Source organism: Podarcis tiliguerta (assembly GCF_965153285.1).
Source record: "Podarcis tiliguerta genome assembly, chromosome: 8".
NCBI lineage: Eukaryota > Metazoa > Chordata > Lepidosauria > Squamata > Lacertidae > Podarcis > Podarcis tiliguerta.
Genome location: NC_139541.1, coordinates 61,216,750 through 61,243,758, shown reverse-complemented (window position 1 = coordinate 61,243,758; position 27,009 = coordinate 61,216,750). Strand labels below are relative to the sequence as shown.

At 46.3% G+C, this 27,009-nt stretch overlaps 1 protein-coding gene across 1 annotated transcript; it reads right to left on the bottom strand.

The window, feature by feature from the left end:
• Positions 1 to 511: 511 nt before the first annotated feature.
• SELENON (selenoprotein N) lies at positions 512 to 26,111 on the bottom strand. The gene is made up of 12 exons (XM_083455664.1): positions 25,783 to 26,111; positions 18,693 to 18,810; positions 13,197 to 13,327; positions 12,629 to 12,841; positions 11,497 to 11,621; positions 8,408 to 8,545; positions 6,877 to 6,958; positions 5,956 to 6,144; positions 4,493 to 4,598; positions 4,149 to 4,261; positions 3,829 to 3,930; positions 512 to 2,404 (listed from the first exon to the last, which is right to left on the bottom strand). The coding sequence occupies exons 1-12, from the start codon at positions 26,002 to 26,004 to the stop codon at positions 2,234 to 2,236; spliced, it is 1,710 nt and encodes a 569-aa protein (XP_083311790.1). The 5' UTR covers positions 26,005 to 26,111; the 3' UTR covers positions 512 to 2,233.
• Positions 26,112 to 27,009: the final 898 nt, after the last annotated feature.

The following is a 27,009-nucleotide window of genomic DNA, read 5'->3' as shown; positions in this document are numbered from 1 at the left end:
TAGTTGTTTAGTAATGTGCGACTCTTCGTGACCCCATGGACCAGAGCACGCCAGGCACTCCTGTCTTCCACTGCCTCCCAAAGTTTGGTCAAACTCATGTTCGTAGCCTCAAGAACACTGTCTAACCATCTCGTCCTCTGTCGTCCCCTTCTCCTTGTGCCCTCCATCTTTCCAAACATCAGAGGAACTGCAGATAAACATTCCTGAATTTCCTAAGATCAGCCTGAAGACCATCACATTACAGGCAACTCCCCACTTATGCGGGCATTACGTTCAAAGGCACTGCACACTGAAGTGAAATCGCATATATTGGGAACAGCGTTGAAAAAGCCTGCAAACACCACAACTGCTCCCTCCAGACTTCCTTGCTCAAACTCCCAACTCTCCACAGCTCTTAAAGGTCGGTGCAAGGGCTCCTGGGATTGTACTTGCAAAGGCCTGTGGGATTGCTTGACACCGTTTTCGTGCTGCATTTGCAATTTTCATATTCTTTTAGGGCCGTTTTTGCCTCTTTTCATGCCACTTCCAGGTTCGCGGCTATGCGTGCATGCGTTGTTGTGCATGCCTCGAATGCACGTAAATGGGGAGTTGCCTGTATATGAAAATAAATTTGGAAGGTCTGCCTTCAGCCTTTTGGTATGTCAGTTTGCATTTCTTAGTGCAGAAAGTATTGATCTGATGTGCAGAGAACTTTCCTATTCTAATTAATTCCATAGGGTTCTGGAAGCTTCTCTGTGTGAAAGAAGCAAGCAGAAGGTTCATGATGTTTGGGTTATTCCTCCAGAGAAGCTGAGTCCTCTCCCTACCAGAAGTTAGTGCAGTGGCTCCACCCCACCAGGCAAGCCACTTCTGTGTAGGAAGGAGCTGCAACTCACATGTGTTGCAGGCAGCACAGAAAGGCTGGCTCTGAAATGAAAAGAACTGCTTAGATCCAATTCTTCTCCCTGTACGTGCAAAGTGGCATTACTGTATGGACGGCATCGTATGGCAAAGAAGAAAAGCAATCTTGGGATAAATAGCCCCATTTTAGAACACTCTGCAGGCCCAGGATTATGGGTATGGCAACCATGTGATTGTGACTCAGAACAAACTCTGCGGTGGGGGAAAAATCAATTATGTAAAATCACCCTTAAACATGATTTAGGTTTGGACAGTGACATGATTACTGTGAACGCAGCCCCCTAAGACTGTATGTGCTTTAGGAAAGAGCAACTGGTTTTTCTTGACTTGAAGTCACAATGATGAAAATGCATAGGATCAGCAACTGGAAGCCCTAGGACAAAATGTGGCCCCCGGAGGGGTCTGCAGAGCCTTTTGTGGCCTGGTTTAACCATGCTAAAATGTTTGTTTTGAAGGTTCCCCCCTCTGTGAAATAGCACCCACCTGAGCAGCCCTCCAGACATCAGTGCGAGTGTAGCAAACACACAGGTCTTGCCTTGTTAGCCAGGAGTGTAGCAAATAACACAGGTGTTGCTTTGGGAAATAACCGTAGCCCAGCGGTAGAGCAACTGCTTTCCATACAGCAGGTCCCAGGTTCAATCCCCAGCATCTCCAGGCATGGTTGCGAATGCCCCACTTACTGAAATCCCAGAGCGCTGCTGCCAGGCAGAGTGGACAATATTGGATGGACCAACGGCCTGACTCTGTAGAAGGCGGCTTCCTAGGCTCCTATACCTATGCTCAGCGGCATCCTTGTAGGCGCTGATCTTGAAGATGCAACCTGCAATCTCCTTAAGTTTGCATCACAACAGTTCAAAAACGTGGAGGCCTTCGCAATGTAAGAGCAATTCAGAGCCATGAATGGGATCAGATGCCAGAGCCAATGCAAAAACATGGTATCCCATTCACAAATCAACACAGCCTTTTTACTAAGGGAACAGCACCAACTGAATTCAGGCTTTGCATGAGACGCAACCTGCTGACCTCACACACCACAGCCCAGATCTCAGACTTCTGTGCTACCCTGTTCCCAGTCTCCATGGTTGGCTGCAGGACGATCTGCTTCAAACAACTAGAATAATAAGACCAGTTCCTTTCAAAATGGTCCTGAAAATAATTTGTGTAATTGCAGGTGTAGCAGCTTCATATTTTTGAGGGACGCTTACTTGACTGGAGATCTTCCATTCAAGGACAGCACTTTCCTATTCAGTACTGCAAGAGCTCAAGGAGTGCCAGAAACAAGAACTCCTGTGTCTTTGGTGATCAATAGGAGGGCATTGGGTTGCTTCTCTGCTTAGGCCTGCAAGAACGGCTTTGCTCTCTGAAGTCCTTCTTTCAGGAACTGGAGGTAAGTTGCTGTTGAGGGATCTTCAAAACTGGCAGAGAAACTAAAGATGCTGCTCTCAGCTTCTTCGGGCTTCATAGAAGTAATATCCAGGAAGTAGTTGGCATTGATGTGGTGGACCTGGGAAATGGGAGGATGTGTTTAGGAAAAGACCATTCAATCCCTACGTTAGTTTTCTTTTCTCCCAGAAGTCATTGCAGGTGGATGGAGGTTGAAGCCCATTTGCCTTGCCCTCCCAAGGAGCAGGATGCACTGCATTGTTTAAATCTAGCACCCGCTGCTTCAAGGCAAAGGTGGCTGATGCCCTTCAATTTTAAACAGAGGTGGCTGCTGCTGAGGGTGATGAAAAGAGGCCTCCACCTCCTCCTCTTTGGGAGCCACAGGGCAAGGGAAGCCAGCCAGTCCCCAGGCCCCACTTGCCTGTAGTGGCTACTGGTAAAGTCTGCTCTCTTCCCCAGCTTTCAAAAATGGAGACAGTGGAAATACATGTATTCCTTTCTCAAATCAACCCCTGATAAAATAAATGGTTTAAGAGGGCAAAAAGTGAACCAGAAATGTGTGCCTGTACAATTTGGCAGAGGGCTTTCTCGGTGGTGGCGCCCACCCTGCGGAATGCCTTCCCAACAGATGTCAAGGAAATAAACTATCTGACTTTTAGAAGACATCTGAAGGCAGCCCTGTTTGGGGAAGTTTTTAATGTTTGAAGTTCTATTCTGTTTTTAATGTTCTGTTGAAAGCTGCCCAGAGTGGCTGGGGAAACCCAGCCAGATGGGTGGGGTAGAAATAATAAAATTATTATTATTATTATTATTATTATTATTATTATTGGATGGGAGGTGAAATGTGGAATGTGAAAGATTCTTCAGGGATCCAGGAAAATGCAGAGAAGTGGCCTGAGCAGAGTATGGTTTTAGTAAAACAACTGTTATCAGTAAGTGAGGCCTACCAGAATCTTTCATGGCTGCCTGATCAGGTCTAGCTTCTCTGTATGTAAAGACAGAGAGGAGAGGGAGAGAGCACCTAGCTCCCAAGTAATGAAAAAATGTTTTGGAACTGCTCTGGATATGGGTATTCTAAAAGTTATTTAAAAACATGAAGTGGTCTACTAAACATTGCAACATGAAGAACAGAACTCTCTCCTAAACCTTCATTCAGTCTTATCTCCTCCTCTAAGGTAACATTCTACCAAGTTCTTCAATACCATTTGGTACCCACGGAAATATTCTGTGTCTATTAAGAAGCACGCTTTGTGAACCTACTGACTTTTTGTGGACCTTGTTTCCTGAGTTTTTGGAAAGGACAAGAAAAAGTCAATCGCTACAAAATGCCCTGACAGCTTCAATCTGTAACTGCCTTGCTTAGCACAAGTACTTTGTATTGCTCCAAAATGAAACTGTTTTTCAGCTTTGAGAGGCAGCTGTTAGATGCTCAGCTACTGCTGCTGCTGCAAGCATATCAGAGGGAGACAACTGCCACCCCCAGCAGACACCACAAATTCATAAAAGAAGGAATTAACAAAGGAAAAATGGGAGTCAGAGCCCTACCACAGTGCCATTGGGCAGACAGATCATTATCTCCACGGGGAAGTTATACTTTTCAAGGTGCAGGTCTGCGAGTTTGCTGTTGACCTCGTTCTCTCTCTTAGCCTGTGGAAAACAAATTCGTGTCTTAAACTGCTTCCAGTTATAAAAAGCACCCACTTAGACCAAAATTGACAGCTCTAGTTTCTTTGGATGTCTAGAATAGGCGCTAGTGAGGTTGCTTGTGGGGTTTTGATGCACCCATTCTTGACCTGCCACCACCACCTTGTATTGACAAGCCAGCACCATCCATTGGCACTAAGCTGGTGCGGCTGAATGCTTACCTGTAATTCCTCCAGCTCCTTCACCAGAGACCAGGTGCTGATGAAACTCTCATTCAGGAAGGCGAGGATGGGCGAACTTTCCAGGACTGTTTCCCGGAGAGTTCGCCCTGAACCTGCTCAGAGACAGAAAGGAAAAGGACACTTGCTTGTGGGGCAGGGGGTGGGGAACCCAACAATACATATTATTATGATATTTTTGTATAATGTATATGTTTCTATCTTTTTAATATTTCATATTATGTGAGAAAGGAATAGTACTACTACTACTAGTGGCCCTAATATGGATTTGGATTTTTTTTACATGTCCTTTAAAAACAAACTGTGATGAGAAATGCGCCTCTTACCTCAGCATGACTGATCATCCAGTGCTCCCCACAACAGTATGGAGTGCACCAGTTTACTCTCAGATTTTGCTCTCTCAAAAGCTTCAGTAAAGGGAAGGTAGGAAACCTGAGACCAAAAGAAGTAACAGAGAAAGTTGAAAACATGAGGGACAGAGCACTTGGTCCGTCCCTCACCAACCTGCTTGCTTGTTTACATTCAATTCCATACACACACACACACACACACACACACACTCGCACATTAACATTTACCAAAATGCAAACCATACATTTAACATTGATTTCCCTCCCTGCCCCTTCCATGGATGGTTTTGGTTACCCTTTAGAGCTGCATATTCTAGTTATTCTGTTTCTCAGTTTTATCTCACTTTACTTTATACTGCTGAATTTACTCTTAATCTTTCTCACGCCTTAATTTGCTTACAATAATTTTTTCAAATATTCTACAAATCTTTTCCAATCTTCCTTGAAAGTTCTTTCTTCCTGGTCTCTTATTCTACTAGTTAAACTAGCCATTTCTGAATGCCCCCATCAGTCTCGCCTGCCATTCCTCCTTTGTCGGTATTGTACCCTCCTTCCATTTCTGAGCATTATACCATTTGTACATGAAAAGATTTTTCTGGTCTCTAGCTACATCTGAGCCAATTCCTTCTTGCCTATGGCTACTAGGCTAGTCCTTAAATACAAAGCTTTATAGCCTATGACGACACTTTTTTTTAAAGTGAGAGATGGGTTAATTACAATCCTTAAAAGTCGCACAACAGGTCAAACAGATGAGCCCCTTTAAGGAAACAGCTAACCATAAACAATCCCTTCAAACTGCACATTTTTTCACAAGCTGCTTTTACTATACTCTGCCCCCCCTCAACCCCCCCCCCACATTTTTCAGCTGATTAATTAGATGTGGAAGGGTAGTTCTGGTTGCTGGATGAATGAGAATAGCATTCAACAGCTCATGCTATAAATTTGCTCTTTGTTTCAACTCCCACAAGCCACACATGTCTTGTGTTTCCTGCTGATACGGTAAGTACAGTGCTAAGCCTGCTGGGTGTCCTGCTCTGCTTGCAGCAGAAAAATGCCCTCCAAGACACCTCCATCACTTTCATCTTTTTAAAACGGCACCAGGGACTTAAGATAACAGGAAGGATGAACAATGCAGCACTTAAGGTCCTGCCTGTGCCCTGTGGAACCTGGTTCCGGTCAGAATATTCCTCTGTGGTCTCTGCCAACATTTGCATTCATCCATCAAAAGGATGTACTGTACAGTCATTTAAAAGATCCCAGAGTCTTGGATAGAACTGCTGTGATGCTGCGTTAGCAGACATCAATAACTGCAGCCTGGTCACTTTCACAACCACCAAATCAGGCTGGGAAGGCTCTCTGCATTTAGCCCTTCCATACATGAGTGCTGGCAGAATAACTTAATCACGTTTAAGGGGATGCAAGGTAGGCTCTTTCCATACTTTCTTAAATGGATACATGGCAACTTCCAGTTTGCCGGCAGCCTCTTCCCAGCTTATTTCTCGCTGCCAGGTGATCTCTTCAAATATGAACTGAATTGGTTCTCCTTCTGAGTCTCTGCTGTCAATCACGTTCCCGTTTTCGTCGTGAATCACCGAAGGGACCGAGGGCCCCAAAGACTCCAGTTCCATCTGCAAGACAGAAGGCACTTCACTGTCAGTGAATATGCACTAGAAAACAGACACGCTATAGAGATTTCACACGCAGGGATGTGGAATGCAGCCTAGAGCCACGGTGAGTAGACATTGGGTTTGTGGGATCTACTTCACATTTTTCTTTTTACTAGATTCCTTGAGGTTCAACTGAGCCAGGTGCCAAATAAATATGATTGGAATTACAGAATTTTGAGCCCAGAATTTGTTTTCTATTCAAAAAATCCACTTCTGCTTACCAGTTTTTCTCCCACTTCAGCTGTTTAACGGGGGTGGGGGGTGGGGATTGCCATTGTTAAATAATTTGGGGTCAGAAATCATTGCCAATCTACTTCAAATCACTTAAAGATCTACCAGCAGATCCTAAGCTACTGTCCATTCCTAAAAGGCTAGAAGATAGGTTGCAACCATCTATTTGCTATTTATTTATTCAACTTCTAAGCTACTTTTCATCACTGTGATCCCAGGGTAGTCTACAATATAAACTTCAAAGCAATGTAACATTTAAAAACGAATCATTACCAACCACTATCAATAGCCACTCCTTCTACTCAACAAAATTTCCTGCAAAAACCAAGGAGACAAAGAAACTTTTCGCTTTATACTCTTTGGAATACAATACAAATCAGGCATGCAAATGTATAAGATGGAATTGGTCAGTACTGTAAATACAGCGGCACAGACAGTCCAAATGCGATTCTCGCTACTGACCTGAGGCAAGTATCCAATATCTACTTCCATGTTGCTGCTCTCCAAGGCACCATAGAGCCACTCCATGTCTACATTGAGAGACCTGGTGAGAAAAAGCCAGAAAAAGTCAGGTGCAGAATATCCACATGTGCTGAAACAATGTTTGTTAATTTTATCAATATATATTTTATCTTGCTCTTCAGTCTGGAAACCTTCAGGTAGGTTACAATGAATTAACACAATTCGAAAGCAATGATTAAAAAACAACGAGTGAAGACCCCAAACACCAGACCTCCCAAGGAAGCAGCATGGAATCAATTTACAGTTAGCTAAATGCCTGCTGAAATAGCCATCTACCTTAGATGGTTAAAGAAATACCTGTGCACCCTGATGGAAGACAGAAATAGAGAAACAAGGAGAACATACCATCAGCTTCTGAAGGACTATCAGTGGCCTGAGACAATGTTGGGGGCAGTCCAGGGATGGGGAACTTGTGATCCTCCAGATCTTGTTGGGACTCCCAATTCCCATTGGCCCCAGCTAGCATGGGCAATGGCCAGGGATGATGGGAACTGTAGTCCAAAAACAAATGGATGACCATAGGTGCCTCCTCCCTGATGTAGCCCCTCTCCTCTTTCTTGATAGCTACTTTAGACATGGGTGTGCCCTGGAGGAAGGTAGAAGCAAGGAAGTCTAGGCCAGGGACCTCACGCCACCAGTTCATTTCATCTGTTGGCCTAAATTCTATACCATTTGTTTGTATTACTATTTTAAAACATTAATCGTAAACCACCTTGGGATAAAAGCGGTATGTAGGTATATGAAATAAATTAACTGCTAGTAGCAGTTTCCAATGCTAATCCTACTCAGAGAAGACCCATTGAATGTAATGGACATGAATAACTTAAGTTTATTCATTTCAATGGGTTTACCTTGAGTAGGACTTAGCTGAATGCAATTCCAGGCCTTTGCTCCTTGCAAAGAGGCCAGCAGTGATAAGGCCAGGTGGGCGTCTCTCAGGAGAGCATTCTGCTCACCTAGCAAATCTTAGCTGCCCTGGGGACACAGAGCAGGGCCTGACATAAGTGCATATGCAGGTTCACTGGGGAAAGAGGAAGTGCCTGGTCTCTCTGGTACAGCATCTGTTTTCCATGCAGAAAGTCCCAGGTTTGACCCTCAGCATCTTCAAGTAGGGCTGAGGGCGACTGCTGCCTGAAACTGGAGAGCCACTGCCAGTCAATATCGACATTACTTAGCTAGGTGGAACAAATGTCTGACTCAGCGTAAGGGGAAGTCTTATGTTCCTATCTTGTGTTCTTAAAGAGACAACCCTTCAGCTTTAAATCTATTAAGAACTGAAGCATAAGCCAAGCTGATCTTGTTCTACAAATGAACAACTTCCAAAACACTTATTATGTAAATCTCAGAAGCTGGACTTAAAGTAGAACAATGCAAAATAATCAAATGTGTGGAGCTTGCACGTTCAAGTTAAAGAGGCCATTTGTGGTTTTTGTCTCTAATCAGAAGATGTTGGAAGTGGGGCAACCCTCACCTGTTGTTAGGAACAAACAACTTGAATTCTCGAACGTGGGAGGAGTCCTTGGCGAGGACAATGTAGCCTGTGAACTGGGCAGGGGAAAACCAGAACGGGAAATCGGGAGGCTCATTTAGCTGGAACTCTGCGTGGATCCTGGAAGAAAATAAGAGAGAATGTCACCAAGCAATTAGGTGTCCTGAGGAAGTCTAAGAAGCCAAGAGTAGGCCCAGCTGCTATGTGGCTAATGGTGTTTGCCGTTGAATGAGAGGCCTAGGCTGGGGGCAAAAGCATGGGACCATATCCTAGAGTCCCCCACAACTCTCGCCCATAAAGGACGCTTTCTCTTCCACCAACATCTGCACATACAGTAGAACTACCTGTATTTACCATATTTGCAGTTCTGCAACAGATTTCTAGATGGGTAGTATGCTTGGCAGCTGCTCTATCTTTTGTTGGAAACACTCTAGGCCTCCCTCCTAAGATGCAGCCATCACTATGGTTTGAAGTCTAATTTATCTTTGTAGTGTTCTTGCATCAGTATATGAAACTCAGCATCTCACTGGTTGCTTGGATCACATGGGGGCTTCCCATGCCAACGTCAAGCGGCTCCCACAGAGGACACTGCTGATGTGGGGAGTACCCACATGGTCATGTTACGATATGGAAGCAACGCAGCTGCAAACTGGTAGCTTGAAAACATCACATGATGGGAATGATGGGACTGACTGTGGGAAAGAATGTTACAGTCAGTTCACAGGGCGATGCACCAGAATTTGCTCAGAGTGTAATTTGAGACCTTCCTCTTGCGTATGTACAGGAAGTCTTTGTCACTTGCTGGAAGGAGTCTGAAGTGAGCGGACATATTTTCTGTAGTGCTGAAAAGTCAAAATAAAAGCATGTAAATAGACGTTTCTGTCTATCTCCTTTCCCTGCTAGGGAAGCAGGAGGGAGTGGGTGTGTACTTCCCACGCTGGGAAGTATCGCCTATCGAGACCTAGCCTGGATCCTGCGGGGATTGCAGCCAAGGAGGTCACCGGAGACCAAGCCGGGAGCCTGGGAGAGTTGCCAGCTTCCCCCGAAGAAGGCTTGTTTTCCAACAGGTCCATGCAACTCCTATGATATTGCTTAACGGCAGCTATAGCACGTCACTGTGAGTAAGCTCTAAACCATGGTTTACTGTGCATGAGTTTGTCAGTATATGGAAGCATCACCGCTGCAGACAGCCAGATTGTTGACATCACATGATGTGCCTATCTGTGGGAAAGAAGAATTTCCCAGGACGTTCACAGGCTGGATAAGTCTTTGTGAAGAGTGTAACTTGAAACCTTCCGACTGCGCATGTTCAGGAAGTTTGTCAGACGTGCTGGAAGAACTGAACTGAAAGGACGTGTTTTTCTCTAGTGCTGTAATGTCAGAAATAAACACCATGTAAATAGATTTCTGACTTATTTTCTTTCCCCTGCGGAAGCAGGAGGGAGGGGTTGTGCATTTTACCCACGCTTGGGAAAATGTCACCTATCAAAATCTCCCTGGTCTGTCTGGATATCAGCCAGAGGAGGTTACCGGTATGCAAGCTCCGAGGACAGTGAGAGGGGCCAGCCTCTATGGAGGGGGGCTTGCAGAGTTGAATGTCCTGCTTCACTCCTCCCCATGCTAGGGAGAAATAGCCCATGATTCTTGGGATTTGCACTACAAATAAACCAGGACAATAAGCTAGCCTTTGTGGTGTGTTCATAGAATCATAGAATCATAGAGTTGGAAGAGACCACAAGGGCCATCGAGTCCAACCCCCTGCCAAGCAGGAAACACCATCAGAGCACTCCTGACATATGGTTGTCAAGCCTCTGCTTAAAGACCTCCAAAGAAGGAGACTCCACCACACTCCTTGGCAGCAAATTCCACTGTCGAACAGCTCTTACTGTCAGGAAGTTCTTCCTAATGTTTAGGTGGAATCTTCTTTCTTGTAGTTTGGATCCATTGCTCCGTGTCCGCTTCTCTGGAGCAGCAGAAAACAACCTTTCTCCCTCCTCTATGTGACATCCTTTTATATATTTGAACATGGCTATCATATCACCCCTTAGCCTCCTCTTCTCCAGGCTAAACATGCCCAGCTCCCTTAGCCGTTCCTCATAAGGCGTCGTTCCAGGCCTTTGACCATTTTGGTTGCCCTCCTCTGGACACGTTCCAGTTTGTCAGTGTCCTTCTTGAACTGTGGTGCCCAGAACTGGACACAGTACTCCAGGTGAGGTCTGACCAGAGCAGAATACAGTGGCACTATAACTTCCCTTGATCTAGATGCTATACTCCTATTGATGCAGCCCAGAATTGCATTGGCTTTTTTAGCTGCCGCGTCACACTGTTGGCTCATGTCAAGTTTGTGGTCAACCAAGACTCCTAGATCCTTTTCACATGTACTGCTCTCAAGCCAGGTGTCACCCATCTTGTATTTGTGCCTCTCATTTTTTTTGCCCAAGTGCAATACTTTACATTTCTCCCTGTTAAAATTCATCTTGTTTGTTTTGGCCCAGTTCTCTAATCTGTCAAGGTCATTTTGAAGTGTGATCCTGTCCTCTGGGGTGTTAGCCACCCCTCCCAGTTTGGTGTCATCTGCAAATTTGATCAGGATGCCCTTGAGTCCATCATCCAAGTCGTTGATAAAGATGTTGAATAAGACCGGGCCCAAGACAGAACCCCGTGGCACCCCACTAGTCACTCTAGTGTGTTGGAGTGAAACAAACCACGAACCCTGGTTTGGACACGGAACATGGTTTGTTTCTCCCAGCATGAGCAAAGAGGAGTGAAGCAAGCCAGTATCTATGCAGAGGGAAGCAGATGTACAGATGTGGCCCAGACCAATGCAAGGAAAGCAGATCAAGGAAGAAGAACAGTTCATGTATTTATGAGCATTTGTACCCTGGCCAAAAAGACTCCCCGAGTGGCTTACATACAGTCAATTAAATAAAAGCAGTCCCTGCCTGCAGGCCCACAGCATAGAAGAAACGGCAGAAAAGGAAAATGGGGCAGGGGAAATGGCAAAGGTTATGCGAAGGTAACATTTACTCAACCGGTCTAACCGCAAGCGCCCTCCCCTTACGCAACTTTACCTGAAGGCTATCTTATAGTAGAACTCGGCAACAGCTTGGATGCAGGCCACGGCTCCTTGAGGGGCAAACCGAGTTTTCACAAACGGCCGGGGGTGGAACATACTCAAGAGTTTGTGGATGATGGCCTATGTTGGGGGAGAGAAAGTACAGGGGATTACAGCAGGTTGCAGCCAGTGAACCTAAGACCCCAAAACTACTCCCCTTCAAGGCCACGTTCAATAACCACACCTGACTACGGAAGGTCACCTTCTCTGTTTTCTTAGCCTCTTTCAACCATTTGTAGCCTCCAGCATTCTGAATATTGCTGTTAGTGAGCTTTAACATGCCATACTCCATCTTTCCAGAACACGGCAGCCAAGGACTGGAAACAGATCTGCTTGTTCTCACTGTTCTGTATTGTTCAGATGCCACTGAACTCAAAATATCACATGCAAGGAAGGTCCCTTCAGCAATTCCTCTCATGCCACGTGCTAGAATTGAGTGAACCACCCTGCGCATCTGGGGTGCTCCCAAAAGGGTGTCTATTGAGGAATCAGCGCTGCTCACATTTTTCAGTGTCTGCATGACGCTGTTATCCAAATGCCAGCAAGCACTAATATGAGCCCCCAAGGAGTAGAGGCTGTTATCAGAATCCACGTCCTCAAGCATCAAACTAGGGATACAGCAGTTCTGTTAAGTAGATCAGTGCACAGGCGATGCTGGGGTTACATTTGGGGGACAGCGCGTAAAGCCAAAATCGCATATAATCAAAGCACATTGGATTCAATGGCAGGTGGGATTGCTGTCTGCCCCCTTTCCACCCCACTTCTATTTTATTTTATTGCCAAGCACCTAAAACTGAATGTGCACAAGTTAAATGTGTGAAAGTTGAGAGTTACCTGTACGTAAGAATATCTACTTTGAATATAGTAATGGGCTCTCTTACTAGTCTGTGTCTTCACCATAGCTGAGCGGTGTCCCACTTTTTACCATGCTATATCTTATAGCTGCAGATGGCTTTTGGCCAAGCAATAAAGATTTAGATGGGATTGCAAGGAGGCTGTCTATGAAGCACTCTGAACATTCAAAACATGATCCATCGTTACTACTCTCTAGCCTTCCAATTGATAGCAACGATGAACACTTCGCCTACCTCTTTCCCCTTGGGGGCCGGAGGGTAGAAACGGTTGTTAGGAAGGTACCCAGTAAAGATGTTCAGCTCACTGGGAATCACCCACCAAGGATCAGCAAGTTCCACTTTATTCTTTGGCGGAAGGAAGGCCTTGAATTGCTGGGCGAACATCAAGCTCAGAGGAGAAGCCGGAGCCGTCCAATTGCGAAGCCCAGAAAGCGCAATGTGAGAAATCTGCAGAGGCAGAGAGACACGTTAGGAAGCAGCCCTGTGAAGCCTCTTCCACTTTAGGAGGCTGACGGATCACAAGACATTCAGATATTACACTATTACTCCATACTTAAGCTTTCTTAACCACGGTTTGGTGCAATGTCTGAACAAAGCTATTACTAGTAGGAAAGACTCCCTAGCACTTTATTTTGCGTTCCCAGTTACAGCAATATAATTGGAGCAAAAGAAAAACAAGCACACATTTAATTCATTGACCTGATGGTTAAAACTGGACCAGCCTTCGTATCAATCCACTAATGCTTCTAGTTGATTGATCTACGGATTAAAACTTGCAGCGCTAATTAAATGTGATACTCACTCCAAGGAAACCGTCTTTGCTCTTTGTCATTGTGTCCATAAGCAAGGGCTGGAATTTTGCAATGATAGAAAGAGTCTCCCCATTGGGATCCAATATCTCTTCTTCCTCAATCCCAGTTACTGGAGCAATGCCTGAAAACAGATCAAGGGTTACAAGATTTATGTATGCATTTCATTAACATAGGACTCAGCTACACTGGCAAAGAAAAAGTGCTTTATTTGTGTTGTATATGCATTATAACGCTGTGACACCAGATGGCGCTGTGGAGTTCTGTTTTTGCCAACCCGATTTCTCATACAAAGTTTACAACATGTTTAAATGAAACGCTTCTTTCATGGGGGTTAAATCCATTCATTTGTATGCATACCACTGCTATGAAAATACAGTTACTATATTAATTTAAATAGATACGCAAATAAGAAAAAGGTATACAAAATTTTTGCACAACTTTTAAAAACCCAGTATTACTTTAAACCTGGCACTGCCTTACCTGTGAGATCTCCTTGCCCCTTGTATGCCCATTTGGCTACTTCAATTTTCAGAACTGGCACTGCTGCAGGTGCTATATAATACTCTTTTCTCATTTGTAAGAAATTGATATTTCATTGTGGCAGAACCCACACTTTGGAACTCCCGGTCTAATGATATCAGGCTGGTCATCTTCACTTTACTCTTTTAGGGCCCTGCTAAAAACATTTTTGTTTAGAGGAGCCTACTCAGGTATCTAGAATGCTGATGAGTGTCTTAGTTTAATGCAAGTTTCAAATTTCTAAGCGTTTTCAGCAACTGTTGTACAGTAATTGTTTTTACTAGCAATTTTATTGCTTTAGTCTTTCTGTATACTTCCTTGAGGTTTTTTATTTTTATAATCAAACGGTATATAAATTGTATGAAATAAATTAAACCAAGAGTCTTCCATATATAGTCAAACTTTCAGTGCATTTAAGTGCATTTAAGTCTACATATCCCCTACCAGTCTGTATGCATCCTGCACTGTTTTCATTTCACTGTGATATGAACCAGCTTGGTTTTTCTATAACTCTATAATGATAGCAATAAGACGAATTTATTATTATAATTATTATTATTATTACAGCACCCTTTACGACCATGCAAATTGGAATGAAGCATTCCGGAAAGAAATGGGCTCAATAAAAATATAATCTTACTTCCTCTGTCTCTTATCCCAGCTCTACGCATTCAGATATACTCTTGGTCCTGCAGAAAGCTGTAATTTCCCCTGCACTGCCTTTTCTGTGCTATCCCCAATGGAGTCAGATAGCAAACACTGAGAAGCTCTGCCTGAGAAGCTGAATTCATGTATGCATCTATTTATAAAGCACAAAAAATTGTGAAGTATTGTACAACAACTGGAAACCACATAGGCCCTGCTAAAAGGTAAATAAAAGACACTTTAGGGAGGAAAGAAAAGAAAGTAAAAGCAAAATACAGTGGTACCTCGGGTTAAGAACTTAATTCATTCTGGAGGTCTGTTCTTAACCTGAAACTGTTCTTAACCTGAAGCACCACTTTAGCTAATGGGGCCTCCCGCTGCCGCTGCGCCACCATCATGTGATTTCTGTTCTCATCCTAAAGCCAAGTTCTTACCCTGAGGTACTATTTCTGGGTTAGCGGAGTCTGTAACCTGAAGCGTATGGAACCTGAAGCATCTGTAACCCGAGGTACCACTGTAAAAGGCAGGAAGGTTCCTCTCTCATAATTCTAGCTCTCAGGACAAGCCAATGAAGCCAGATGCCGGAAGATTCAGGACAGACAAACACAGCGCTTACTTAAACTGTGGAATTTTCTTCCCTGAGATGCACTGATGGGGGCCACCTGCATGGATGACTTCAAAAGAGAATCAGTCAAATTCACAGAGGGTAATGCTAATGGCTACTAGCCACAACGGCTACAAACTACCTCCTCTGTATGCCTTCTATTGAGGCTCACAAGGGGGAGAGTTGCAGATCCATTCAGGTCCTGCTGGAGGGCTTCCCATGGAGACACCTGGTGGGCCACTGTGAGAACAGGATGCTGGAATGGATGGGCCATTGGCCCCATCCAGCAGGGGTCTTCTTATGTTCCTATGAAGGAGAATCAGCTGGTGGAAACCAGGGTGAATAGTTGTCAAGACAGGTCAACGGAAGGGCCTTGCTTTCTTTGCCTCTCACCCAGAAGGTGGTAGCAGCTGTCTGGAGTCCAAGAGGGAAGGGACTGGATGGAAGCTAGGCTAGGCAGAACAATATAAACAGCCTTATTCTCCCCCTGCCCCTGCTGCACTCTAGAACGACTGGCCATTGAAAGACTGTGAGAAGATGGGTGGTAGTTTTGCTGTGTTACATGATGACAGAGACATGCGGAAGACACAGGCTGAACCGGTGGGGGTTCGTGGGGGTTGCACCAATGCTCACCTGAATGCCTAGCTTCATGAAGATGCAACCGACACATCTTCATGAAGGTATCATGCTTTCACTTCACCACAAGCACGACTAAACCCAAACACGCTCGGCCCACATTCCTACTACTAAGGTGTATCGTTGGCCCTAAGGCTGGGAAGGATGAAGAGCAAAACGAAGCATCCAGCTGAGCAGTTCTATCTCCGTGCAGCAGGGGGCACCAACAGACCGCCAGCAACTCCTTTGCATTCTGCTTTGAACAAGGCTCTTTCATTTCTTGTGCATGTTCTCAGCTTGAGTGTGCAACAGCACACACCGTTTCTGTGAGAGCACTGCCGATCTGCTACATTCCCCAAGTGGGCATGTCAAGGCTGTGACTGGCAAGGAGAGATCTGTGGACAAGCATACAGTCTGTACTCTAATTCCAGGCAGCCACTTTCCCTATCCCAGGCTGCACGCAGGAGGAACCACTCTGTACCTGGTGGCTAAGTTTTTCAGCCTGGGGAGGGGGCAAACACTGTGGTGCCAGCCCCTGAGGAGTTTGGCTGGGAAGAGCATGATCTCCCAGGATGACTAAACTGGTCGCTGCTGTGTTGGGTCATGTCCACAGAGCCACTGTTTCTGCTCTTTGTCTGACACGACAGCGCAGGGGCAGAAATGTTTGTGCTCTTGCAAGCACAATAGGCAGCCAGCTGTGAGGACTGCAGAACCCACACCGGTGTCACAATCCCCTTTATCTGCTCTGGGCAGATAGATGGGCAGGAAACAAGGGCTGCCTGAATCCTGCTCCCCTCTGTGCTGGCAATCGGGCGGGCTACCCAAGCGAGCGTCATCAAGCCCACAAGTAACCAGCAGGTGGAAGCGCCGCAATTTCTGCATGCAAAAAGATTCCCGAGATTGCTTGCGTCTCGCCACCCGCCAGCTCTCTGGTCACATTACTGCAGAGCAGTATCTCTTGCATTCAGCTGCTCTGAATCCCCTTTAAGCCCCAGACAAAGCCAACGCGTGCAGTTCTGCAAGTCCGACAATAGGAACCGCAGATTTAGGAAAATTGCCCTTTGTGAAAGAGGCGTCTGGTGCATAAGCCTTTTGAAAAACACAGAAAGCTTAGCAGCCTTTCGTTGTGTAAATCAGTCTAGGGCTTGAGCAAAGAGAATTAAGGCAAGAGCAGTTGTGTGCTGGGGGCAGCTAACACCCACCCCACCCACCCAGAGATCTCCAGTTTTTATATGCTTATGATGTTTGTTTTCCCAAGAAAACACCAAGAGGCAGGTCATTTGCACGCCCAAGGGGGACTTCAAGATGGCACACTTTTCAAAACAGTCTCTGCAAAGACCTGAAACTCATTTGGGTCACCTGGCTGCTCTTGGTGCTTAATGGAGCTGCACGGGTTGCTAGGAGGTCCCTGAGCAGCTGCTCCAGAAGAAACATGGAATGGCTACTGCGTTGCTATCAGCAGATGCTTTCAGGTAGTCATCAATGCTTCCTGGACATTGGGAGTCCCTTTAGATTATGCTGCTTAACAGTGCAAGCCTATGCATTTCTACTCAGAAGTCAGACCCAGCTCATCGAGGCTTCCTCCAAGCTCAGTGTACATAGGATTGCCGCCTAAGCCATGCAAATAGTACTATGGTACTCACACACAATGAAAGCAGAACTTAGCTAAAGATACTGTTTTTTAAAAAAAATAGTTCCATTGGTTTCCAAAAAGAAAAACAACTTCCCCTTCTTGGTGACTTTTGGCATTCCTTTCCCCCCAAATGATGACTTATTTACCTATTGTTTTCAGTGGTGTCATCACACGGCATATCGGATAGGCTACTGTAAGTAACATCATCTTGTTTAAGAAAGGGTTGCCGATTGGGATGGCTCCCTTATGTGACCAACATGGAAGGAACAGCAGCCAGAAGAGGAAATGGTGTTGAATGAGACTCAAGACGGGAAGACTTACTTGCGTGACATCCATGATCCCCCTGCCATGACATTTTAGCTCAAAATCAAAGGGGGAAATCGGGGACCAAGGAGGGGCTTAGGATGTGGTGAGAAGAGGTGACTGGGGTAGCCCAAGCAAGATGGGACCCTTCAGTCTGCCTTGGGACTATTGCAAGTTCCTCCAGCTGCTCAGCTGCAGTGGGGTTCTCTGCAGAGTCCCAAGCCTCTTCTGGAGGAAAGGTCATGGGTCAGATGGGATCCTGACATATATATACTGTGAAAGGCACATATTTAAGGCTGACCTTTAAAATGCATGCACTTTAGTGGCATTTAGGTCCCTGGCAAAGATCTGTTCCTTTTTGCCTGGGCTTTTAATGATGAGAGATTAATGAGCAATTCTGTTTTATGCTGTCCCCCGCTGCTCAGGGTTTTATGATCCTGTGCTTGGGATTTTTCATCTATCTTATATGTTAATTGTTTTGCATTTTTATGACACCATCGCTGTACGTGACGAGTTGCAAGCTGCCTTGGGGACCACGTAGCCATAGCACAGGTTAAGAATGTTTCTTAAAAGTAAAAATAAAATAGAATTTTACCCATGCATAACTCTTACTAACTGTTCATTTTCACTAGATGTTTGCTGCTCTTTTGCTGTTGGAACCACCGCTGGATGTGCCCTATCTCTGGAAGGTTCACCCTCTTCCCCTGGGGTGCTTTGATTTCGAACCCAATTTCACCAGCACTGGGAAACCTATAACAGCAGTTCCACGCCTGCCTAGGGAACCAGTGGTAACAAGAGAATGAGATAGGTTCAAATGCTTTTTACTAACCTATTGGCATCTGGCTATTTTGAACTAAAATTCCCATCAGCCCCAGCTGACACAACTGTGCCAGATAGCGCTGATGGGCACTGTAGTCCAAAATAGCCAGAAGGGACCAGGTTGGGAAAGCCTGGTCTGGATTATCACTTCAGTTTTCCAGCTGAAAAAAAATATGGCTGGAATGTCGTTGTCCTCTCCTCCGGGGATTAAGCAGACAATGAATGAGTGACAAACCCAATGCAAGAACTAGACAATTTGTGCTCAAGGGCCATGATTTTGGTTGGTTTTTTTAAAAAAACAAAGCAAGATGAACATTTATTTGTCTATTAAAAAAATTAGATGCCTACCAGTTAGCTTCTCTGCAATTGGTTTGAACTCCTCAGGACTGATGTACAGGTCATTGTTTGTATCCAGGGATGCAAACAGGAAAAGACCTTCATTTCCCAAAGATTTCAGGGCTGTGTCCTGTTTGGGAAATAAGAGAGGTGTTGATATGCACAAGTTACAATGCAAGCCTAACCATGTCTACTAACCATGCATAAGTAGGTCCTGCTGAATTCAATGGATCTTACTACCAGGTAATTGGAATTAGGCGTACAGCCTGAAATAATAATACGTACATTTATTTACATGGCTCTGTGCAGAATTAAAATAAGAACTTCTATCCGGGGGGGGGGGGGGCAGGAGGCATATAATTTGAAACAATGAATATAAAATATACAATAAAATTAAAAGTTTAGCATATATAATTCAGAAGCCATTCAAATTAAATTAATTCAATTTAAATTAAAATATTTCAATTTAACTTATAACCTGAGCTTAGAGAACCACAAATCTGCTCTGGCACCTGTGAAACTACCCGATATCTCTGACATGTCTTTTGGGAAGCAGGAGAATGCTTCACTGGCTATATTAAGTGGGCTGAGGTTCCAAACAGAGGAGATGCAAGAGATCAGTGATCAGCTCTCACAAGTTTGCTTTTAACTTTAAAGGTTGGAGGAGGGTGCCCCCCAATTTTGAACAGAACAGATGTTGTTGGACTCTAGTTCCCATCAGCCCCAGCCAGCACTGCTAAAAGTCATGGATGATGGGAGCTGGAATCCAGAAACATCTTGAGGGTGCCACACTGGCTACTCCTGGATTACGTGGAAACAGTTCAAGGACAGGCAAGAGCTGAGACTTGGTGGAGTGGTTCTGCCTCCCTTCTCTCTCTTTCTGGAGAAAAGGTCTAGATAGGGCCTTGCTTGAATCCAGCAGAGACTTCCTTACATTCTTCACTGCTTAGTTAGACTCTCTTTGGAGTATGGCTTGGTCTCCCTGCATGGTTGGGACCCATACTGGCACACATGAATCACATTTGATTTTGCAAGAAGAAAAATATGAAAGCCTTTTCTTTCTTTTTCCTTAAGGAAAACCTACCTAAATAATCCACACCCCGTTTGTTAGTCAAGGAGCATCCCTGCCATGGAAATCACATCAGACTCACCCGAACTGTCAGGGAATTGTCCACAGGTAGCTGGCAGACCTGCAGATATTTTTGTTTGGCTCAGCGCTGGCCAGTGAACCGTGGAGCTTGATCTGTACTCCTCTGATAGCATGGACTTATATAACCAACCCCGCGCATGAACCGTAAAGGTCACAGTCACATTTCACGTTCCAAAACACACCAGGAAGCAGCTCCAAATCCAAATTAAGGCTATGGACACACTGTGAATGTGAAAAGTGCAGTAGTTTGGGTGGATATTGAGACCACTTCAGGCTACTTGGGTTTCCAAGTGGCACTGACAGCAGAGCGGCAATTCCTGTATGGCAATAAAACATGACTGTCTAAAGTCACAGAACTGAGGGAGTTGGGAGCAGCTGGAGCACGTGACGATGCATGCGATCTGAAGTAACAGTGAAGCCAGCAATCCAGGAATCCCAGCCTTACATGTTTCAGTGCTGCCAGGTAAGCTCTCAGAGGAAGAGGAGTACCCAGAGAGCCTTCAATTCCAGAGTAGGGGTAGGGGAAACCTTTCCCAGTTCAAGCGTTGCATTCCCTTCTGGGCAGCCTTCCAGTGGGTGGGCCAAATGCAAAAATGGGTGGAGCACTGACTGCAAATTTTACCTTTGTACAGTAGGTTGGTTTCTACACACACACTCACACACACCAATCTCTAGCCTCCATCCAGGAAGCAATAGGCATTACAGTGGTACCTTGGTTTGCAAGCACTTTAGATTACAACTGTTTTGGATTACAACCATGTCAAGCCCGGAAGTGCGTGTCCCTTTTTTGGATTACAGCCCATTTTTGGGGGAGGCCTCATTGGCGCGCCTTGGATTACAACCTGTTTTGGTTTACAACCGGACCTCCGGAATGGATTACGGTTGTAAACCAAGGTACCACTGTATTGCAATCCAAGGACACATTCCTGCAAAGGCAAAAACACTGCAAACGGGTGCAAAGCAGGGCTGGGGAGAGTCTTAAAGGTCAGGTGGTGAGGCCTGGAAGGTTGCATTCGATCACTAGCACTGAGGTCCCCCACCCTCATTCTAGAGGGAGCCCTGCAATGATGCAAGGCGAGGTGGTGCCGTTAAAGGAGGTGGGTTGATTTCGCACCTGGGCCACAATCCCGGCCTTGTGCCGTATGTCAATGAGAGTGCGTACCTGGAAGCCGCTATTTGGACTTTCTGCTGCAGAAAAGCCTCTAAGGGCAGCCCTCCTAGCTTCTTCACTCTTTGATCAGCAGATTAAGGTATGCTAAGGCAAGGATGGGACGCGGGTGGCGCTGTGGATAAAAGCCTCAGCGCCTAGGGCTTGCCGATCGAAAGGTCGGTGGTTCGAATCCCCGCGGCGGGGTGCGCTCCCGTCGTTCGGTCCCAGCGCCTGCCAACCTAGCAGTTCGAAAGCACCTCCGGGGGCAAGTAGATAAATAGGGACCGCTTACTAGCGGGAAGGTAAACGGCGTTCCGTGTGCGGCTCTGGCTCACCAGAGCAGCGATGTCACGCTGGCCACGTGACCCGGAAGTGTCTCCGGAACGCGCTGGCCCTCGGACTCTTAAGTGAGATGGGCGCACAACCCTAGACTCTGTCAAGACTGGCCCGTACGGGCAGGGGTACCTTTACCTTTAAGGCAAGGATGCAGGTGGCGCTGTGGTCTAAACCACAGAGCCTAGGGCTTGCCGGTTTGGTCCCAGCTCCAGCCCACCTAGCAGTTCGAAAGCACGTCAAAGTGTAAGTAGTTAAATAGGTACCGCTCTGGTGGGAAGGTAAATGGCGTTTCCATGCGCTGTTCTGGTTCGCCAGAAGCAGCTTAGTCATGACTCGGAAGCTGTCTGCGGACAAATGCTGGCTACCTCGGCCTATAGAGTGAGATGAGCGTGCAACCCCAGAGTTGTCCACGACTGTAAAGTATTAAATAATAGTCACAGCTAACTTTCTTGCTCCAGCTTCCATAAGCCAGATCAGGGCGAAGTTCTCATTGCATTCTTTCAGGCTAAGCTCACTCCTATTGCAGTGGCGCAAAATTTTGCTTCATTTAGTCTGTTTTAAGGATATTAGAGACTCAGGCCAATCCCTTACATATAGCAAATGTCCTGCCAACACCAGCAAGCCCATTTCTAGGCTGATGAGGCACAGCCTTGGGTGGATTCATACAAGTTGCATTTCCGTTGGCTACTCTGCTCTCTTCCCTGCAGGCAAGGAGTCTTCTCCTCCCAGTGCAACGAGTCTCCTTCTCTCCGCAGTTCAAGCTGCAGTGATTCTGTGCTGCCTGTGACACCATTAGTGTTCCCACAGCTCCCAAACCCGTTTATTTTCCATCTGCCGCCTGCCAGCCTAAAAGGATGCTAATGCTGCCTGGAAGGGGCTGCTCTTGTCAATTACCATCAGGAAAGCACTCAAGTGTCTTGTAGGGCAGATCCAGGGCTGCACCAAGCAGACAAAAAGCAAAGACAAGCTGGCAAGGGACACAAAGCCTGGATTCAGAAGAAGCTGGAAGCCCAAGTTGGAGCTGAAAGCCTAGCAGAGGGCCCAGACGCCACTAGGTACCAGGGGCAAGGACATCTCTGGCAGTGGGTCAGGTGCACTTCGTGGTCAGTGGTGATGTGTAGAAATATATAAAATTATGCATCACATGGAGAAAGTGGATAGAAAGAAGGGGTTTCCCCCCCTCTCTCTTCTAACACTAGATCTCATGGACATCCAATGTTGGAAGATTCAAGACAGACAAAAGGAAGACTTCTTCAAGCAGCCCATAGTTAAAGGATGCAATATGCTCCCACAAGGAGCAATGATGACCACCAATGTGGGTGGCTTTAAAAGATTAGACAAATTCATGGAGTAGAAGACTATCAAAAGCTCCTAGCCATGATGACTATACTCTGCCTACACAGTTGTAGGCACTGGCAGCAATACTTCTGAATACCAATGGCTGGAAAAAGCTGGAGGGTAGAGTGTTCTTGTGTCCAGGTCCCACAGGCATCTGGTTGGCCACTGTGAGAACACGTTATTGGTCCAGAATGGGCTTTGACCTGATCCAGCAGGGCTCTTCTTATTGTTAGAATTCCTGCTCCATGATTGCAGTCATGGGATTGTTGTCTTTCACATGACGGTATATGTTTTGACTCCACAGAGTGGGAAGTGATGGAGACAGGATGTTTGTGTTACTGTGTTCCGTGAAGTGGGACTATTGTCCTTTGTTTTTCCCCTCTTTGATGTCTGATGCTAGAGAGAGAGGGAGCCATGTTGCAGTGCTCTGTGTATGTAAATAAAGTAGATTAGCCAAAATGCTGAGTTGCTGAGGTCACGCAAGGTGCGCAAACTCTGCGGATCCCTGTGTCCCGGTGTCGGTTGGCATCGGTCGCTGTGATGTTTGGGCAGAAGAAAGCTTTTGAAGCTCCTGAACAATCGACCAGGAGGGAGAGAACATGCCAGCTGGGCATGTGTCTCTGCCAGGGTCCTACTCGAGTGTAGGCTGAACTCCTGACACTTATGTATGTTATGTTCTTATGATAGTGGCAAGGAGGTGATGGGCCCACTCTCTGAGGAAAAGGGTCATAGAATCTTAGAATTGTAGAGTTGGAAGGGACCTTGAGATTCATCTAGTCCAACCCCCTGCAATGCAGGAATGTGCAGCTCTCTATACAGGGATTGAACTTGGAACCTTGGTGTTATCAGCACAACACTCTAACCAACTGAGCATCTTGCCAAAGGGACCGCCCAAAACCTAGAGCTGGCCTTGATACCACATTGCTTCTGCTCATAGGAAGGAAACAAAAGAAAAGCATGGGAAAGGAAGCCCGGAGCTGAGAGAAACACCCTCTCTCTTCTCCCAGACTGCACTGCCAAACATCAAAGAATACAGCAGCTCTTGCAGAAGCTGAAAATCTCTATTCTCCTCTGTAAGTACATTTCTTGCTCTGGCGGCTATTCTCCCCACTGACAGAGCAAGTGGCCACACTCTCTGGATTCATCTATATGGAAAACACATTGGCTTATTTATAACAGCATCACGGTCTCCTGCAAATAATCCTGGGATTTATCATTTGATAAAGATCCCAAGCACCCTCTCAGAACTCCCTAAGAGTTTGTGGGGAGCGGCCAGGAGGAGACTGATAAAAGCAGTTTAGATTTGTAATAAATGCATGCCCAATATGATCGACTGGCAAGGAGAAAACTTGACTTCTCAGCTTGCACATAAACAAACAGGACAGCAATTAGGGTACCACAGTCTACAAAAAAAGCTTGCTAGGTGTACCTCATTCAAAGTATTGAGGAAAAGAACCACGAGTAATGTTTGCCTGTTCACTTAAAAACAGTGCTTATCTGTCAAGAAGAATTATGGGATATCCTCACTCAGGAAAAGCTCTGTAGCACTAGACTAAGAGCCCATCTAGTGAAGCATTCAGTTCCCACAGTGACCATCCCAGGTGTCTACGGGAAGCCCTTGTGCAGGACATGAGCACCATAGCCCTCTCTCACTGCCATTCCCCAGTAACTCATATTTAAAGCACTTCTGAAGCACCCACCCACCCAAAAAGAATCCTGTTAACTGTAGTTTACGCAAAAGAGCAGCATTTTCAAGCATCCTTCAGTTCCCAGGATTCTTGTAGCGTGTGCGCACTTTAAATGTGCTTTGAAGTATGCTGTGCACACAGTCTCAGAGGCATGTTGCCTCTGGCACTGGAGATCATAGAATTGTGGAGTTGGAAGGGATCCCAAGGATCATCTAGTCCAACCCTCTGCAATGCAGGAATCTCAACTGAAGCATCCATGACAGATGGCCATCCAACCCCTGCTTAAAAACCTCCAAAGGACTTCTGTTTTCCTCAAATTCCTAGGCAGTGCCTGGCACTTCCCACTTGGAAATACTTAAATCTAGTTCTGCATCACACACCAGATACTCTAGGAAGCCCACAACCATGACAAGACAGCCCCCGCCCCAGCAACTGGTGTTCAGATATATAATGCCTACAAACACAGACGTTTTTAGGTAGCCAATAACCACAACAGACCTTTCATGAACATATCACACACACCCTGTTAACATCATCTAAGTCTGTAGCCATCATCACATCTTGTGGCAACAAATCCCACAGTTTAACTATGTACCACAGGGGCAGATATTGTGGTGCACCCCATACTATGTTACGGTGCTACTGGTGTGTGATGCAGAACTAGATTTAAGTATTTCCAAGTGGGAAGTGCCAGAGCTACCGGAAGGAATGTTTTTATTTTGTTCCCATATCATGTTGTTCGACTACAACTCCCATCAGCTTCTACCAGCCTCCATATCGGCTGCCTTGGGTTGGTGGGAGTTGTAGTTCAACATCTGGATTGTACGGGATGAATAAATTTGTGCCTGTGACTCTCCCACCATTGTGCTTCAATGGATGACTAGTGTTAGGGAAGATGCGCAATGACGGCGATCCCATGCCTGTGGCTGTTAATTGCCTACATTCATTAAATGCTACGCGAGGTATATTTACAGTGCAAGCATATGCACGTCTACGCAGAAGCGAGCCCCGTGGGATTCAAGCGGACTTGCTCCCAAGCACACGCGCGCACGATTGCAAACCTCGGGCTCCCAGCCTATTCACTGGTATATCCCGCTGAAAAATCCCACACGGGACTTGGGAGAGGACGGCACTGTGAAGTTGCAATGCGATACACACTTTACTTGGAAGTCACGATGCTTCCTTTCTGAACAGGCAACTCTGGGGCTGCACTATACACAGATTGCAAAACAAAAAGGCTCCCCAAATGCAAAACAAAAGGCACCCCCAAAATGCTGTTTTTTGCCCGCCAACTTCTTAGCCGCACGAGACCAGCCCCGACCCCACTCATTCTCCCCTTCGCTGCCCCCCCCCAAGCAGCCCCGACTTCCAGCATCCCTCCCCGCAGGCGCCTCGCAAAGATTTCTCCGTCCCCCGCGGCGAGGCTCCCTCCGCCGGTACCTGCCGCCGGGCCACCTCCGAGTCCCGATAGTACTTCGCGGCCAGCAGGGCCGCCACCAGCGCCAAGGCCAGGCCCAGCCGGGGCAAACGCGGCGGAGGAAGGCGCCGGGAACTCCCGCTGCCGCCGGCCTCGCGCTCGGCCTCGCCGGGCGCCGTTTCTGGCGGAGCGCGGGGCGGCAAGGCCTCGGGGGGCCTGGGGCGCCCCTCTTCTCCCCCGGCCATCGCCCGCCGCCACGGCCGCTTCCGAGGCCCCGTTTCCCTGGCTCGCTCCCGCCTCGCGTAGCCTCGCCTGGCTGAGGAGGCGCCAGAGAGGCAGAGCCGCGGCCCGCTCGGCCCACAGACTGCAGTGCCTCCCTGGCGTGCGTTGTTGCCTCGCTACTTCTCCGAATAATAATAATAATAATAATAATAATAATAATAATAATAATAATAATAGCAGCAACGTTGGTTTATGGAGAGTTAAACGGGCTCCAGGTGAAACCAATCGTCCTCATAGGAGATGTACAAGGGGGCGGGGGGAATCATCATTATTACAGTACTGTACTTCTATTAATGGTTATGCATAGCAAACGTGCGTAGGTCCGTCTGCCCAACAGCATTACTTCCTATTATTCCTCTGTCAATACCACGCCTTGTGTGTGGGCCGTTTTGGCAACCCAAGGATCCCCGCTTGGAGAATTACCGGTATAAGGTTGCTGTCAGTATATAGTGCATAGGACTATAATGCAATCGTATGCACGTCTGCTACTCGGAAGTAAGCCTTACTGATGCTCAAGGGGGCTTACTCCCAAGTACGTGTGCACAGCAAGGGCTTGCAACCTTTTTGGCCCCAATGAAGGGAGAAGGTGGGAGATAGGGTTTTTTAAAAAAATTATTTTAAAAAACTAAATAAAAATTCAAACAATTGCAACTTTTCAGTAGTTCGTTAAAGCAGCACAGTGGGAAGGACCTGTGAAGGGGGTATTTAGATTATTTTTTAGTAAAGACTGACTCCTACTGGTCAGAGCGGAGTATTATGTGGTGTGCATTTGCTTCAGAGAAAAAACGCTTAAGGCCCCTCCTGGTATGTTTTGGTAGCTGTTTTTATGCAGCATGTTCTTGATGCAACAATAGTCCATTAATGGTGGATTTACACTGGGCCATCTGCACAGCATTTGACTTTATTGGTTTGTTCTGCAATGCTTCCCCAGTTCTACCACACCATTGTTCTCTGGAGGGTCTATAGCG